At 28.5% G+C, this 13,144-nt stretch overlaps 2 protein-coding genes across 3 annotated transcripts; one reads left to right on the top strand and one right to left on the bottom strand.

The window, feature by feature from the left end:
- The first annotated feature begins 1,025 nt into the window (after window positions 1–1,025).
- On the top strand, window positions 1,026–5,968 carry LOC132944439 (histone-lysine N-methyltransferase SUV39H2-like). Of its 2 annotated transcripts, XM_061013767.1 has the most exons (5): window positions 1,032–1,312; window positions 1,379–1,572; window positions 1,635–1,698; window positions 3,110–3,298; window positions 3,395–5,968. In XM_061013767.1, exons 2-5 carry the CDS (start codon window positions 1,516–1,518, stop codon window positions 5,083–5,085), a joined length of 2,001 nt encoding a protein of 666 aa, XP_060869750.1. In that variant the 5' UTR covers window positions 1,032–1,312; window positions 1,379–1,515; the 3' UTR covers window positions 5,086–5,968. The 2 variants fall into 2 exon arrangements, with proteins under 2 accessions (XP_060869748.1, XP_060869750.1); XM_061013765.1 differs by having other exon boundaries at window positions 1,026–1,312; window positions 3,110–5,968.
- A 1,701-nt stretch (window positions 5,969–7,669) lies between these two features.
- On the bottom strand, window positions 7,670–12,475 carry LOC132944440 (ATP synthase subunit O, mitochondrial). Its single transcript, XM_061013768.1, has 6 exons — window positions 12,318–12,475; window positions 12,215–12,262; window positions 12,021–12,131; window positions 11,816–11,948; window positions 10,388–10,500; window positions 7,670–8,008 (listed from the first exon to the last, which is right to left on the bottom strand). The coding sequence occupies exons 1-6, from the start codon at window positions 12,342–12,344 to the stop codon at window positions 7,808–7,810; spliced, it is 633 nt and encodes a 210-aa protein (XP_060869751.1). The 5' UTR covers window positions 12,345–12,475; the 3' UTR covers window positions 7,670–7,807.
- Between the last annotated feature and the right edge of the window lie 669 nt (window positions 12,476–13,144).

Below are 13,144 nucleotides of genomic sequence, written 5' to 3'. Positions count from 1 at the left end.
ATATGATGTACAATAATGTTACGAGGTGTAATATAAATCGACGACTAACTGTATACACAAGACATGTATACGCTACAGTAAAATGAGATTACTTTGATATTTTTTTACTGTTTTATGACAATTTTACTTTTTATTTTATTGATGACTTCTGTAGTATTAACGATAAAACTCTCAAAATTAAATCTTAGTTACAGCTTGTTATGATCAATTATTTAACGTTTTAATTTTTAAATCGTTTGGGATATCAATCTTTATAATATGCTATCAAAGACCAAAGTTACACAACGTAGTGGAAAACTTTGATACCTATATTTCTTAATGTGATATCAAAATAACCCCATTTTATGAAAAAAAATTAAATCATCATGGTACTCCAGTGAATAAAAAGGGTTACCTACTTGAGGTGGTTTTGCATAGCAAATCGAGTGATATTTTCGATGTGCGGAGCGGAGCGACGTCGCCGAGGAGCGTAGCGACGATTGCCGCAACACGCGTATAGGCATTGCCAATACCACACGCAAAAACTTCAAAAGTAAGTATGTTAGGTAAGTTTTGATTTTACCAATCTATTAAGCGTTATAAAACACACATTTTGAAAAAAAAAAATTAAAATTAGTCAATTCTAAGTATATTTTTTAAACAAAATGAGCGTAACGAAAAAATAAAGTTTTTCAATAACTTCAAAACGAAGTTTGTCCAGGCTTTTTTTTTACATTCTTATAAAACACCATAAGACACACATTTTGGAAAAAAAAAATTTTAAAAATCGATGGATTGCTAAACTAGAATCGTTCCTATGGTCTGGGGATTTTTTTCCGGATATTTTTTTCCCGGGGTTTTTCGTTCCGCGATTCGTATGCAAGACGTACAGGTTGGCCTGATATTAACAACCGTTGGCTACAGTGAAAATGTTTCGTTAAGATTGTTTTTACGCCGCGGAGTCAACACATATTTTAACATATTTGGGCGATCGTCATTCGTCAACGCCGTAGATAAAAAATGGTACGTCTGAGTCTGATGTACCACCATACCAAAACAAATTAACAACGAAACGGCGACTCGGCCATCGTAGCAGCTATCGGCGCATGCAACAGATCGTACGTCGTGCGATACTACGACAATACGCCGATTTCCGACATTGGTAAAATCGTATAATTCGTATTGCTTGAAACAGAATGGGAATTTGAATTTCAACTACTTACACGGATTGGGCGTGTTCGTTGTTCGAGCGATCAGATTTCAGTCATTTTAGTACACTTGTTTATGATTTCAGTTGGCTAAGCTGCTACACAGTCTCCAGCGTCCACAACAAGTTCGTAGCATCGTCGTTTTATCTAATGGTTTTCATTGTTTTTCATCGCTGCAATATTCGTTACAGAGAGGTTCAACAAATAGCTGCCTAACTGCTTGGCGCGCTTGCGTTGTCGCCAGTCGTCATTGTTCGAACATTCTGTTCGAGGGACGTCTATATCCTTGTTTAAGATCTGTTCATAATCTATCCACCATTTTGCCATCATGTCTGATGACCGGTCCAGAAACTATAATGAATATGAGCATGCACCAAGTACTTCGGTAAATTTTACTGTTTACCATGCCTAATTAAAATATTAACATTTATTGTTTTCTTCTTATAGGGTGTCAACACACGCCACAGCAACTCACCTGAAATATTTAATCGTGGTTCTATCAACAGATTAGGTGAATAACTAACATAACTTTGTTTAAATATATTATATTTAATGTTGGGTAGTAATAGTGTAACTAAAGTAACCCGTTACTTTGTTTGTCATGCGTTTTTTAGTTTCATAAGAATTATTTCCAAGTAACAAAAATGTAATGGCAAATACTTTTGATAAGTCATTTCCATAGTATAACACAAGACAGTATTTAAAATAATAATAATATATTAAAATATGTCTAATTCGGGTATTAAGCAGTGGCATAGCCAGGGTAGGGACTGAGAGAGCTGCAGCCCCCCCCCCCCCCCCAAATGTTGAAAAAATTTAAAAGTGATTTTATTGGTCTATGATAGTCGCTCAAAAAATGTTAAATTGTATTTAAAATATTTAAAAATGTACCATAAGTATTAACACTTTTCAGCTATCTATCTGTGCTAGTACGTACTTAATGTGTAAAAGTGTATTAACGTACTGGCCTCGGTTTTTTGACAGGGACAAATTTCCCCGATTCCTATAATGTACACTAAAAATATATTTATTATGAAAGAAGCACAGAACACAATTTTTATTCTAAACTTAAATAATATAAGACAGACATTTAAACTTGTTAAATTAAAGTGTATTTTAACAAACATTATTCAGATCAAGTTTACCGTTAGATTAACCAGATCAAGTTTACGTCTAATGTTGGTTAACATAATTATTTTTACATTTAACATAGAAGCTGAAACGAGTGAAACGTTGTTTAACTTCAATAGTAGTCTCTATTGTTTTATATGTTTTTCTTAAACAATTGTTGATCTTGATTTAAGAAAAATATTTACTAAAATACTTGATTTTCAATAAACTAAAAAAATATGCCTTTAAAAATCAAAATATAACCTTTAAATAAAAAGATTTTAGAGTATAGTTATGTACTAAACATTTTGAGTGTTTGATCACAGAGTTTGAGAATTTGTACTAAACAGTCCTAGTGAGAAATATTGGACTGTTTCTTTTCAATATATTTTAACCTATTATCAACATTTTACGTAAGCGTTTATTAATAATCATGACATTTCACACTATGGAGGCCTCACGGCACACCGGTTGGGAAACACTGGTATATTTGTGTATTGCAAATGCAATGTATTTTGTAAAAATGAATTCAATCTACCTATTATTACTAATTGCAATATGAATATAATATAAAATATCCTAGACTGACTGTCTGCTCAGAATAATTTTCATACACAATGACTTATCATTGAATTCAAATTTAATGCATCCATTTAAGTGACTCATTTGACACCTAATGTACAGCATAACATAGTATAGCAGTACCCACTTGCCCTACTTCTTAAATTTTTTTGCTGTATAATCTCATAATTATTGTGGATATTGATGTTTGGTTCAGTATAGTAGTTATTTATATATCAATTATGTTACAGACTCAACAAATGACAAAATCCAAGAAATTGCAAGACGCAGTGTTACGCCGTCAAACACAACTAAGACAAATAAGAAAAAAACTTCAAAATCTGATTCAAATTCATCCGGGATTAAAGTTATTAGATGTTCTGAACAAAGTCCCAACAATGTTGATGCCGCTATATCCAATGCAGAAAATGTTTTAAAAAGTAATGAAATGAGTCCAATAGATCGAAATACTATGTTAAAAAATCTTTGCCTATCAGAAACTGTTAGAGTAGTTAGTAAAAATATTGTTCTTGCAGGTAGTAAAAAAAAAGGAAACAAATCAAGAGATGAAAACACTTCAATCAGAAAAAATACTCATAAAGTTACAAGTCGTATAGTAAACTATGGTAGTTCAAGTAGCAGAATGGAAACTGATATTGATATGGACACGGGCAACACAAATATTAACTCTTCTGTTGACATCGGGGAAGAGTCTACTGATAGTTTGGATTCCACTTCAACAACTACTGTGGTTCCTAAGTTGGTAATATCAACTCCCAAAACTAAAAATAGAGTAAAAAGAAATTCTAATAGTTTATTATCTTCTAATTCTTTCTGTGATTTTATACTAACAAAATCTGAAGATACTGCATCTATAACATTTCCGTCTATTTTAGAAAATTGTGATCCAGCATATAAATACGTAGTTTCTGATAGAAGAATACAAGATTTTATAAAAAATGCAAAAATGATGGAACCTGATAATGTTCTGCATGCCTTTGACCCAACAGAAATAGAGGAAATTATTAATGATGAAATAATTTTAGGTACGCACTACTATTTAGTGAAGTGGAAAAAATGGTCTAGAGGATTTAATACATGGGAACGTTACGGTGCTCTATATAATTCACAAAAACTCTTACTTAAATATATTGAAAATAAAAAGACTGATGAACATACAAATAGATCTAAATATGTAAATGGAATTGAACTTATGATGTCTAGAAAAATTATTTCCATGATATTTGATTTATTCAGAACTGAGACTGGCTTATGTCTGCCAGGAATTTTACCTGAAGTTTTAACTGGTGTGCTTAATAGTCACGATGATGGTCCTATTCGAAAACAAACATTAAAACTTCATACCCTACAAAATTATTTGACTACAATTTCTTTGGGTCACTTTAGACAACAACAGTTGATCAAACTCCAAAAGTGGGAATTTGACATTAATTCAGTAACTCCAGGTTATCAAATTAAAGTAGAAAATAACATAGACCTTGAAGGACCACCAGATTTATTTGCATACATTACGAATTATATTCCTCAAACAAACATTATTATACCAGATGATCCGCCTATTGGATGTTCTTGTAGAAGAAATTGTCAATCTCCTGAAGAGTGTTGCTATGAAATGTCTGGTTGTTTAAAAGCCTATGATAAGAATAAGAATATAGTGGTACCTCCTGGTAATCCAGTATTTGAATGTAATAAAAAATGTATATGTACAAATGCTTGCTCTAATAGGGTGGTCCAACTTGGTAGCAATGTAAATATTTGTATTTATAAGACAAGAAAATATGGCTGGGGTATCAAATCTTCCCAAGACATTCCAAAAGGACAATTTGTTGGTAAATATATTGGTGAAATTATCACAGTTGAAGAATCTGAACAACGTTTAAAAAAGGGGTCGTCTCTATTGGACAATATGTGGAGCTTGGACTTTGATGATTCACAAAACTATAAATATATCATTGATGGAACACATTTTGCAAATTTCACTTATTTTATAAATCATTCATGTGATGCGAACTTAAACGTTTATGCTGTATGGATTAATTGCCTTGATAGAAATCTTCCAGAGTTGGCCTTATTTGCTAGTAGAGATATTTCGGCTGGTGAACAGCTTACAACTGATTATTTTTCTCGGGGTAATCAAGATTCTTTGAAAAAAAATGGCACTAAATGTCAATGTGATATGAAAAACTGCCAAGGGTATTATTTTTAAGTTTAAAATTAAATTTTTATGATAAGTTGATCATTCAAAACGTATTTAGCAATTAACCTATCCTTTATATTTATTATAAGTTTAATACTTAATGATATATTTTATTGATAAGATTAAGTTATAGAGTATAGATTTAATTGTATTTTCGTACTGATTATATTTTACAAATTTATGTAGAACATTTAATGTAATCGATAATAATGTTGTATAATTTGACTCTATAATATATTTTAGTTATTAAACTAAGAACTTCAAACCCTCATTTTTAATAACCTCACTTTGTTTACTTTAAATTTTTAAGGCCAAAATAATTAATATTATTATTCACAATCTATATTCTTTTTTTTTTTTTTAATTGTTAAAGGCATCAACTACAAGGTTATTAGCCTGCGTTACATATATTAAATTACATAGATTACTTATTACTATTATATTTATACATTTTAAATAAGATGACACAGTTCAGTTTCATTTATGAATTTGATTATTTTCTTGGATGTCTCAGGAGTGGGTGAAAGTATCTCGTATAGTAGTTCCTTAAAAAACCTGTAGTTCCTGTTGGATGCGCATTTCATTGAACTGGCGACATTCGAGGAGGATGTGTTTGACTGTAATTATTGTTCCTCAAGTAGTGCATAATGGAGGATCTTCTTTGGCCATAAGGTATCCGTGTGACATACGGGTGTGGTCTATTCGTTGGCGGACAAGAATAACCTCATCCCTTCTGGAATCTATATTCTATACAAATACTTTTACTAATTATTTTTAAAGATGTTCAGTAAATTAATACATTAATTATAGTTTTATACAGTTACTTAATATTGTTTTTATTTTTTGTGTATACATTTTATAATAGAAATAAAGCTTTGATCTTCAACTTCAAGGGTGGTTTCTGATAACAAATTTATGAGGCTAAAACTGAAAATTTAATACAAGGTCGTCCCTTCTACGTTTTTCTTTCAGAAACCTAAGAATCTTAAATATATTATTATTTTCCAAACAATGACATTTTCAAAATATTTATATTAATTTTAAGCCATTTATACCATTATATTGGTATATGGTTACCCCGCTTCAATGTGAGAAAGCAAAGATATTTCTGATTGTTTATTAACAAAATGGTCAATCTGTATTTCCAATATTTGATGATTTGCTTAAAGTTGTTTTAACTTTTCCTACTTATGACTTAGTGCAATTTGTAAAGGGTAATTTCCCTGCTTAAGAAAACTGATTAACTACTATTATGTCTGAAGGACTTAGGCACCTCGTACCTACATCTATGGATCAACTGGCCGAGAACGTCTACATTATAAATTATATTTTTAACTCCAAAAAAATCCGCTGTTATCTCTGACAGACCAGACGCAACAAAGGATAATTGATATTTTATTTGAAAATTAATATGTTAAACTTGGTTCTATAATTCTACCAACGTCAAGTATAATATTAATTGACAGGCTATTGTTTTGATGTGCCATATCATTTTATTTTAATAGAGAACAATAATTTTTGTTTAGAAAAAAAAGGTGACTCGGTCTTAGGCACAATTAGAATGAGTGGAGGCCTAAGCCCCCCCCCCCCACCAGTTTTTTAATCATATTTTAGTTTAAAATATTAATTATCAGGATTTGGTGCTGCTGATAAAGTTTTAGCCCCCCAGATAAATATCCCTAGTTGCACCTATGGACTCTGTCTTGTAATATTATAATTTAGGTGAGCATAAAATCATGTTGGTATCATAAGTTATAAGACAATTTTTTTTGTAACGCTTTGTAGTTAATAGGTACCCAAAAAATGTATCCCTATAGTTACTTCCATGTCGTCGTGAATCTATTCCCACTATTCTACCCTGATACGTTGATATTGACAATGAACAATTAATATTATTATAATTAAATATATTATGTGATTAGTTTTTAGCAAAAATCAGTTCAACCTACCATATTACCAATAAAAAAAATAAATTTAAACAACTACTCGATATTATTAATTATACATTTTAAAAATATAAAAAAAAAACAAATAAAACAAATAAAATAAAATAATTTGTCTACTCGATAAACATTTAATTTTTTTTCCTCAGTTATTAAAAATGATTAACTCGTTTAGTAGTTTAGATTTTTTAAACTTTACCTATTATTTTAGATTTTCTAATCGTCCCGTAAAATTAAAATTCCAAGAACATTGAAAAATGCAAACCGTCCTCAAAAAATTAGGGAGTATAGTTTTCCAACAGGGACTTTTAGAATTTCATGATGAATAAATGTATCATCTTCATCAACCAATTAATCATTACCTACCTATGTACGATATGAGTCTGCTAACCAAATATATCGGAAAAAATTTATAACAAAGAATGTCTACACATTGTTCAACGGATAACATGCAACAATTTCTAAATTGCACATTAAAAAGTAATAAAAACTCAACATCGCAGATAGAACTAAAAAAATCATATAACGCTAGGAGAAATCTATAGGTTATAATCATGGTTGATATTAAAAGGCACTTTTGGCTGGAAACTCGGTTGGAAATACACTGAGTAGTATTACTTCTTAACGTAAAACACAAAACTGTAATGCAATTTTTTGTAAATACTCTAGAATTTTTAATGGTAGAATTAAAAAAAAAAAAACATTATAAATTTACATAGTTCATTTATAATAATTAGTACACACTAAAATATTCCATTTTTTACTATGACTAAACATTGTATTTAAATTTAAACGGCATCCTGGATGATTTCGGTGTACTTCTTAATTTTTGTAGCAACACTCATATCGACATATTTGTCGCCAATGCTGACTATCATTCCACCAATAAGTGATGAATCGACTTTTAATTCTAACTTGATTGTCTCTCCTTTTTTCGAAAACGCTTGCAATGTCTTTTTAAGTTCCTGTTGTTCAGCTGCGTCCAAAGGCTAAAAATTAAAATACATGTATAATATTATTATAGGACCGATTATATTTATCAGTATAAAACATACTATGGTATAATACATTTTTATTGCATATTATAATATTATATGTACACATATCATGTCGTGGCTACTTTATGAAATGGATACAGGTTATTTCCGCATCGGTAACTTGGTAACAATAGTAGCTTTTTAATGAAATCACTCCCACATAATATTGTGTAATTTCTTTAACAGTGCGCTCATCCACTTTGTGTACTGAAATTAAGCATTTACTGCCCACATCTGTTATAATTGTTTTTATGCTAAAAAGCACCACTAAATATTTGAGCTGAATGATTTTGGGTTGAAATAGGGTTATCGGGAGGAGAAAGACAGTATTGAAAAAACCCATTATTTATTTTAAATGGTAAGATCTACTTTTTCTGCACATTCGGATAACTATTTTTTTTTAAAACAATTTTTGGATGCAAAGTTTTTTTTTAATAACAAAGTTGACTAAGTTAAAGTAAGTTGAAATTTATGAATAAACAATATTTGAACATTTTAACATGATTATTTTATATTTCAGATATCTCTGATATTGTTGAAATATGATTATTTTTACACAATGAAGGCATAAATAGACACGTGTTTATTAAATATCAAAATCTAGATAAGCAATTACTAAATTACCTTAAAAGATTAAATTGTTTTTTATTTTATTCACAAGTAAATTAGGAATAATTATTAAAACAAATACGTGTAAAAAAAAATAATTAGCTTAATTATTTGTAAATACTTAATTTTAACATTGTACATTTTGTTATTAGAAAAAATCTTTTATTTAACATTTTTTTAAAACAAAATATTCATAATCTATAGTTAAAATTGCAATAAAAAAAAATTGAGTTGTGATGCAATGAAAGCATTAAAAAAATTTTATTTTGTCAAAATGTGTTAATTTAGTAAAAAATTAGTCAAGTGATAGACAGTTATATTGTATAAGTTTTATAAGTACCAATTTTTCATTTTAAATCATAAAAAAAAAAAATGTTATAAATAAAATAAAATAACTATTGAAAAAAGGGTATTATTATAGGTATGAAGAGATTTGTAATTTTATTATTTATTTGAGTTGAGCTATAAGCAGTTGTAACAATTCAAAATATCTTTAGACAAGCATATTGAGAAAGTCACATACAAAAACTGTTTAATTTAATATTAAGGTATTTGCAAAAGCTGATATCTAACTAGATCATTTTATAGATATTAATATATTTTTGTGTTATTTACTAATCAACAATATCAACATCCATTAAATTAACCTCGGGCTTCCTGTCTTTGTAGTCTGTGCGGGTGTTTGCGATAACAAAAATAATAAATAATAGCTGTTGAGTCATAATAATAAAGTATAAGTGCAATTAAGTATATATATACAGAGTGATTCTTTTATCATGAAACACTCATTATTTTAAAAAGTATTAATGATTTTGAACATATTTTTTATCCTTATAATTTTTTAAGTTTTTTAATTTTTTGAATGATAACATGGGCAGTGAAGAGTGGAACAGGGTACCCCGCAAAATGTTTGTCCACTACTCCGCTTGTCTAAACTTTAAATACTTACAACTCATAAACTACTCGTCCTAAATTCAATTTTTATGTATAAAATACTGAGAAAAATATTCTGCTTTGGAATATGAAATTAAAACTCTGTTGTCATTCAAAAAAGTAAAAAACTTAAAAAAATATAAGGATAAAAATATGATTTTTTAATAAAAACATTAATACTTTTTGAAATAATGAGTGTTTCGTGAACCTTTTATATAAATATATATTTTTATAATTATATTTAAAATGACTTAAACAATTACATTTTTATTATAATAAATTTTAAACCACAGTGACGTCTGGGAAATGTCAAAAAAATGCACAAATCCAAAAACTGTACAAAAATAGTGCAACAAATTAAGGGAAAACAGTCAGCACTGAAAAATATATTTTGCGTAACCTGATAGGTAATTAGAACCAGTTTTAAACTTATTTTTATCAAGTAAGTGACCTTCACACTAGTAGAGTATGATATATTACAAAAATTATACAGAAATTAATTAAAAGTTAGATATTTAATTCAAACTAATAAATGTATTAACTTAGAGTGAATGAAATCCATTCATGATGTCTGCATAGGCATATTATTAGAAATGCTACATATATTATATGAAAAACTTTTAATTATTTCTGTAAGAATTCCTTTGGTATTTTATTTCTAGTAACAGAACATTATATTTTGGTAATTAAACTTTAATATTTTAAATTTATATTATATATTGTATTTATATATTATACTTATAGGGGTATGTATAACTTTCCTAATAAAAACCAAAATATATTTGGTACCTTAGCTGTTGTTACAACACACGGCAAGTCTCCTCGGTGTGCAGCCATGATAATTTTGAAACTGTTAATGATTGAATTAAGTTTTTGTAATCTTCCATTTTCAGCCAACATGCCTATAAATAAAATATATTTTATATTCAAGTTTTTACAGATAATATGCAACTTACATATTGTATTATTTATAACAGTTTACAGTATTAAATCTACTATATACTTTCAATATAGGATGTATAACCTCTTAATTATTAGTTGAATTTATAACTGTTACTAAAATTTGCACTGTCAGTGTAAAGAAGGCCACAACTCGAAATTTATGATTTTTGTTATGGTGTCTATGAATTTGTAATTTTTTTCTCTATTTTTTTGGTAGTGGCGTCATATGGCCTAACCTATCATGGCTACCTTCTTATATAAATAAAACTAATATTTGCTAAAAATCTTTATTGCATTGAATGTATATGTTAAATTCCTAAGCACAATTTGGCCGTAAAACAAAATATTATGGCTTGTTTACCGAAACAAGTACATAGGGTCAGAACATCTGCTTTAAGTTGCTTTTAAACTTACAACTTTCAAACTTTTAGAGCTATAATACCGCATACTGAGATAATAACATACACCATAACATTAATAATATTAAAATATGATCATTAATTTATTTCACTAATTTTTACTCTAATTCATAGTATTTAAATTGTGTATATTTGTTTAATACAAAGTGATATTATTATTATATTATTTTGTAATAATAATTATTTAATAAACAAATTGTTATAATTCAATGTTAATATTGTTAAAAATAATCAAACATTCAAGAGACTGAAGTTCCTTTTAAAAACTAAATATTATATTATACAATTATTTCATTTTGCAGTTCAAGTGTGTCTTAGATCAACATCAACATATTTAATAATATTAATATATATTACTTAAATCATAATTTTTAATACTTCATACATTTTGTTTACGGTCAAAATAATATTAAAATAAATTTAAAAGGTAGTGCAATAAGGCCTAGAAAAATTTCAATTTTTGTTTATTTAAGTTGAAATCACACAAAAGTAAAGATATTTACATGAATAAAAATCATTTGATTATAATCACAACAAAATTATAAATGTGTCTACCCACAACATTATTTTTTTTTTTTTTTATTAAAAAATTGCCATTTTATTCTAAACTTTCATATTGATTTCCTCAACATCTGATTTTTTTGAGTTATGGCCTTATTGTACTGACAGGGCGAAATTTAACAATTATATTTTTATTTGATCAATTATATAATAAAATACAATTTTTCTAATTAATTTTTATGAACGTTATTTTACCACCAAATAAAACTTAATAGATGCAGAAAAATAAACTCAATTCATCAGAAGGCTAAAAATTTAGCATAAAAACAAATTGATTCCGAGTACTATAACTTACTCAAAAAATTGGATGACGGAGGTGAAAGAGCAAGTTTTTTTGCAGCCAATTGTAAAGTGCTAGACTTTAATGACCTTTTGTTAATTGGGTTATCAACAAACTCCTTAAGGACTTTATCTGATTTTAATGCAGTCTGTAAAATAAATGTTTTCACAATTTGTAAAATATTATGTAGTTTAGTAATTAGATTAAAATCAACCGCTACCTGAAATTTGATCAAATCTTTCTCGATGGCTTCCAATTTATTCTGTTTGCTACCGGCGGAAAACAAAGCAGTGGCATAACGCCCTTCGATGCCAAATACTTTAATTGGGGGCTGTTTATAATAAAAATAAAATGCACAATATACAAATGAACTATATTTCTATTTTATGAAAATCATTAAAAAAAATTACTCACTTTGACCATTCCTTGGGTTGAGCTTGAGGATGAGCTTAACGACCTCACCTGAAACATCAAAAACAATAAATATGAAACGACAAAAACAATAATATATACTTACGACTGTAGTGAATTTTGTGGATGCCATTTTGTAATTTATGGTTTAAACGTTTTTCTCAAACTACAACTTAAACAAGTGCAAAAATTACGAGGATTTTTAGGGAAGGTCAAACTGCTCAAAGTAAGCCCACAATAATTTTCGTTATCACTATTTCAATAACATATGTATTAGATAATTACAGTGCGAACTTTCTAGAGATAATAAACTATTGTGAAATTCCCACCGTTTAGTGCATCACCATAGATTGAGTATCACCATAGACATAATATTTATTTATATGTCTATGGACAATATTATTTACGTCGATTTATTTTGAGGAATGCACTATGCAGTATGCACACACTACTCATATAATATCATGGTATTAAGGTACCGCAAAAAAAAAAAAACCCTGGAAATTTAGTCACACTTGGTCGGTGTGGCGAGCTAGAAATTTTCCAGAGGCAAGTTACAAATATCCCAAGTCCTAATGCATAATAATGTATTGATGTAATATAACTAATTAAATTTCAGATCGTTATTGTCATTGAGTACCTGCCTATTGAGTATATCATATTACATTTACTAGGGGACCCACCAGCTAGCTACCACCCACCCCTATCTATTTAAGAAAAATCTCAGAGGCAATTGCTTCTGAAATTACTGTTCACCACGCCACTGAATGGCCCCGTGAAAAAAATAACCCCATATGAGAACTTGCAAAATTATGAAAATAATGAAAAATGATAAATGATGAATATTTTCAAGCTTTTTGACCTGACGAATAAAATTTTATTGATATTTATAAAAAAAAAAACCTTAAAAAATTAGAAACTGAGAATGTCCTC

Source organism: Metopolophium dirhodum, chromosome 5 (assembly GCF_019925205.1).
Source record: "Metopolophium dirhodum isolate CAU chromosome 5, ASM1992520v1, whole genome shotgun sequence".
Taxonomy (NCBI): domain Eukaryota; kingdom Metazoa; phylum Arthropoda; class Insecta; order Hemiptera; family Aphididae; genus Metopolophium; species Metopolophium dirhodum.
The sequence above is the reverse complement of the archived record's forward strand: the minus strand, read 5'-3'. Positions and strand labels throughout refer to the sequence as shown.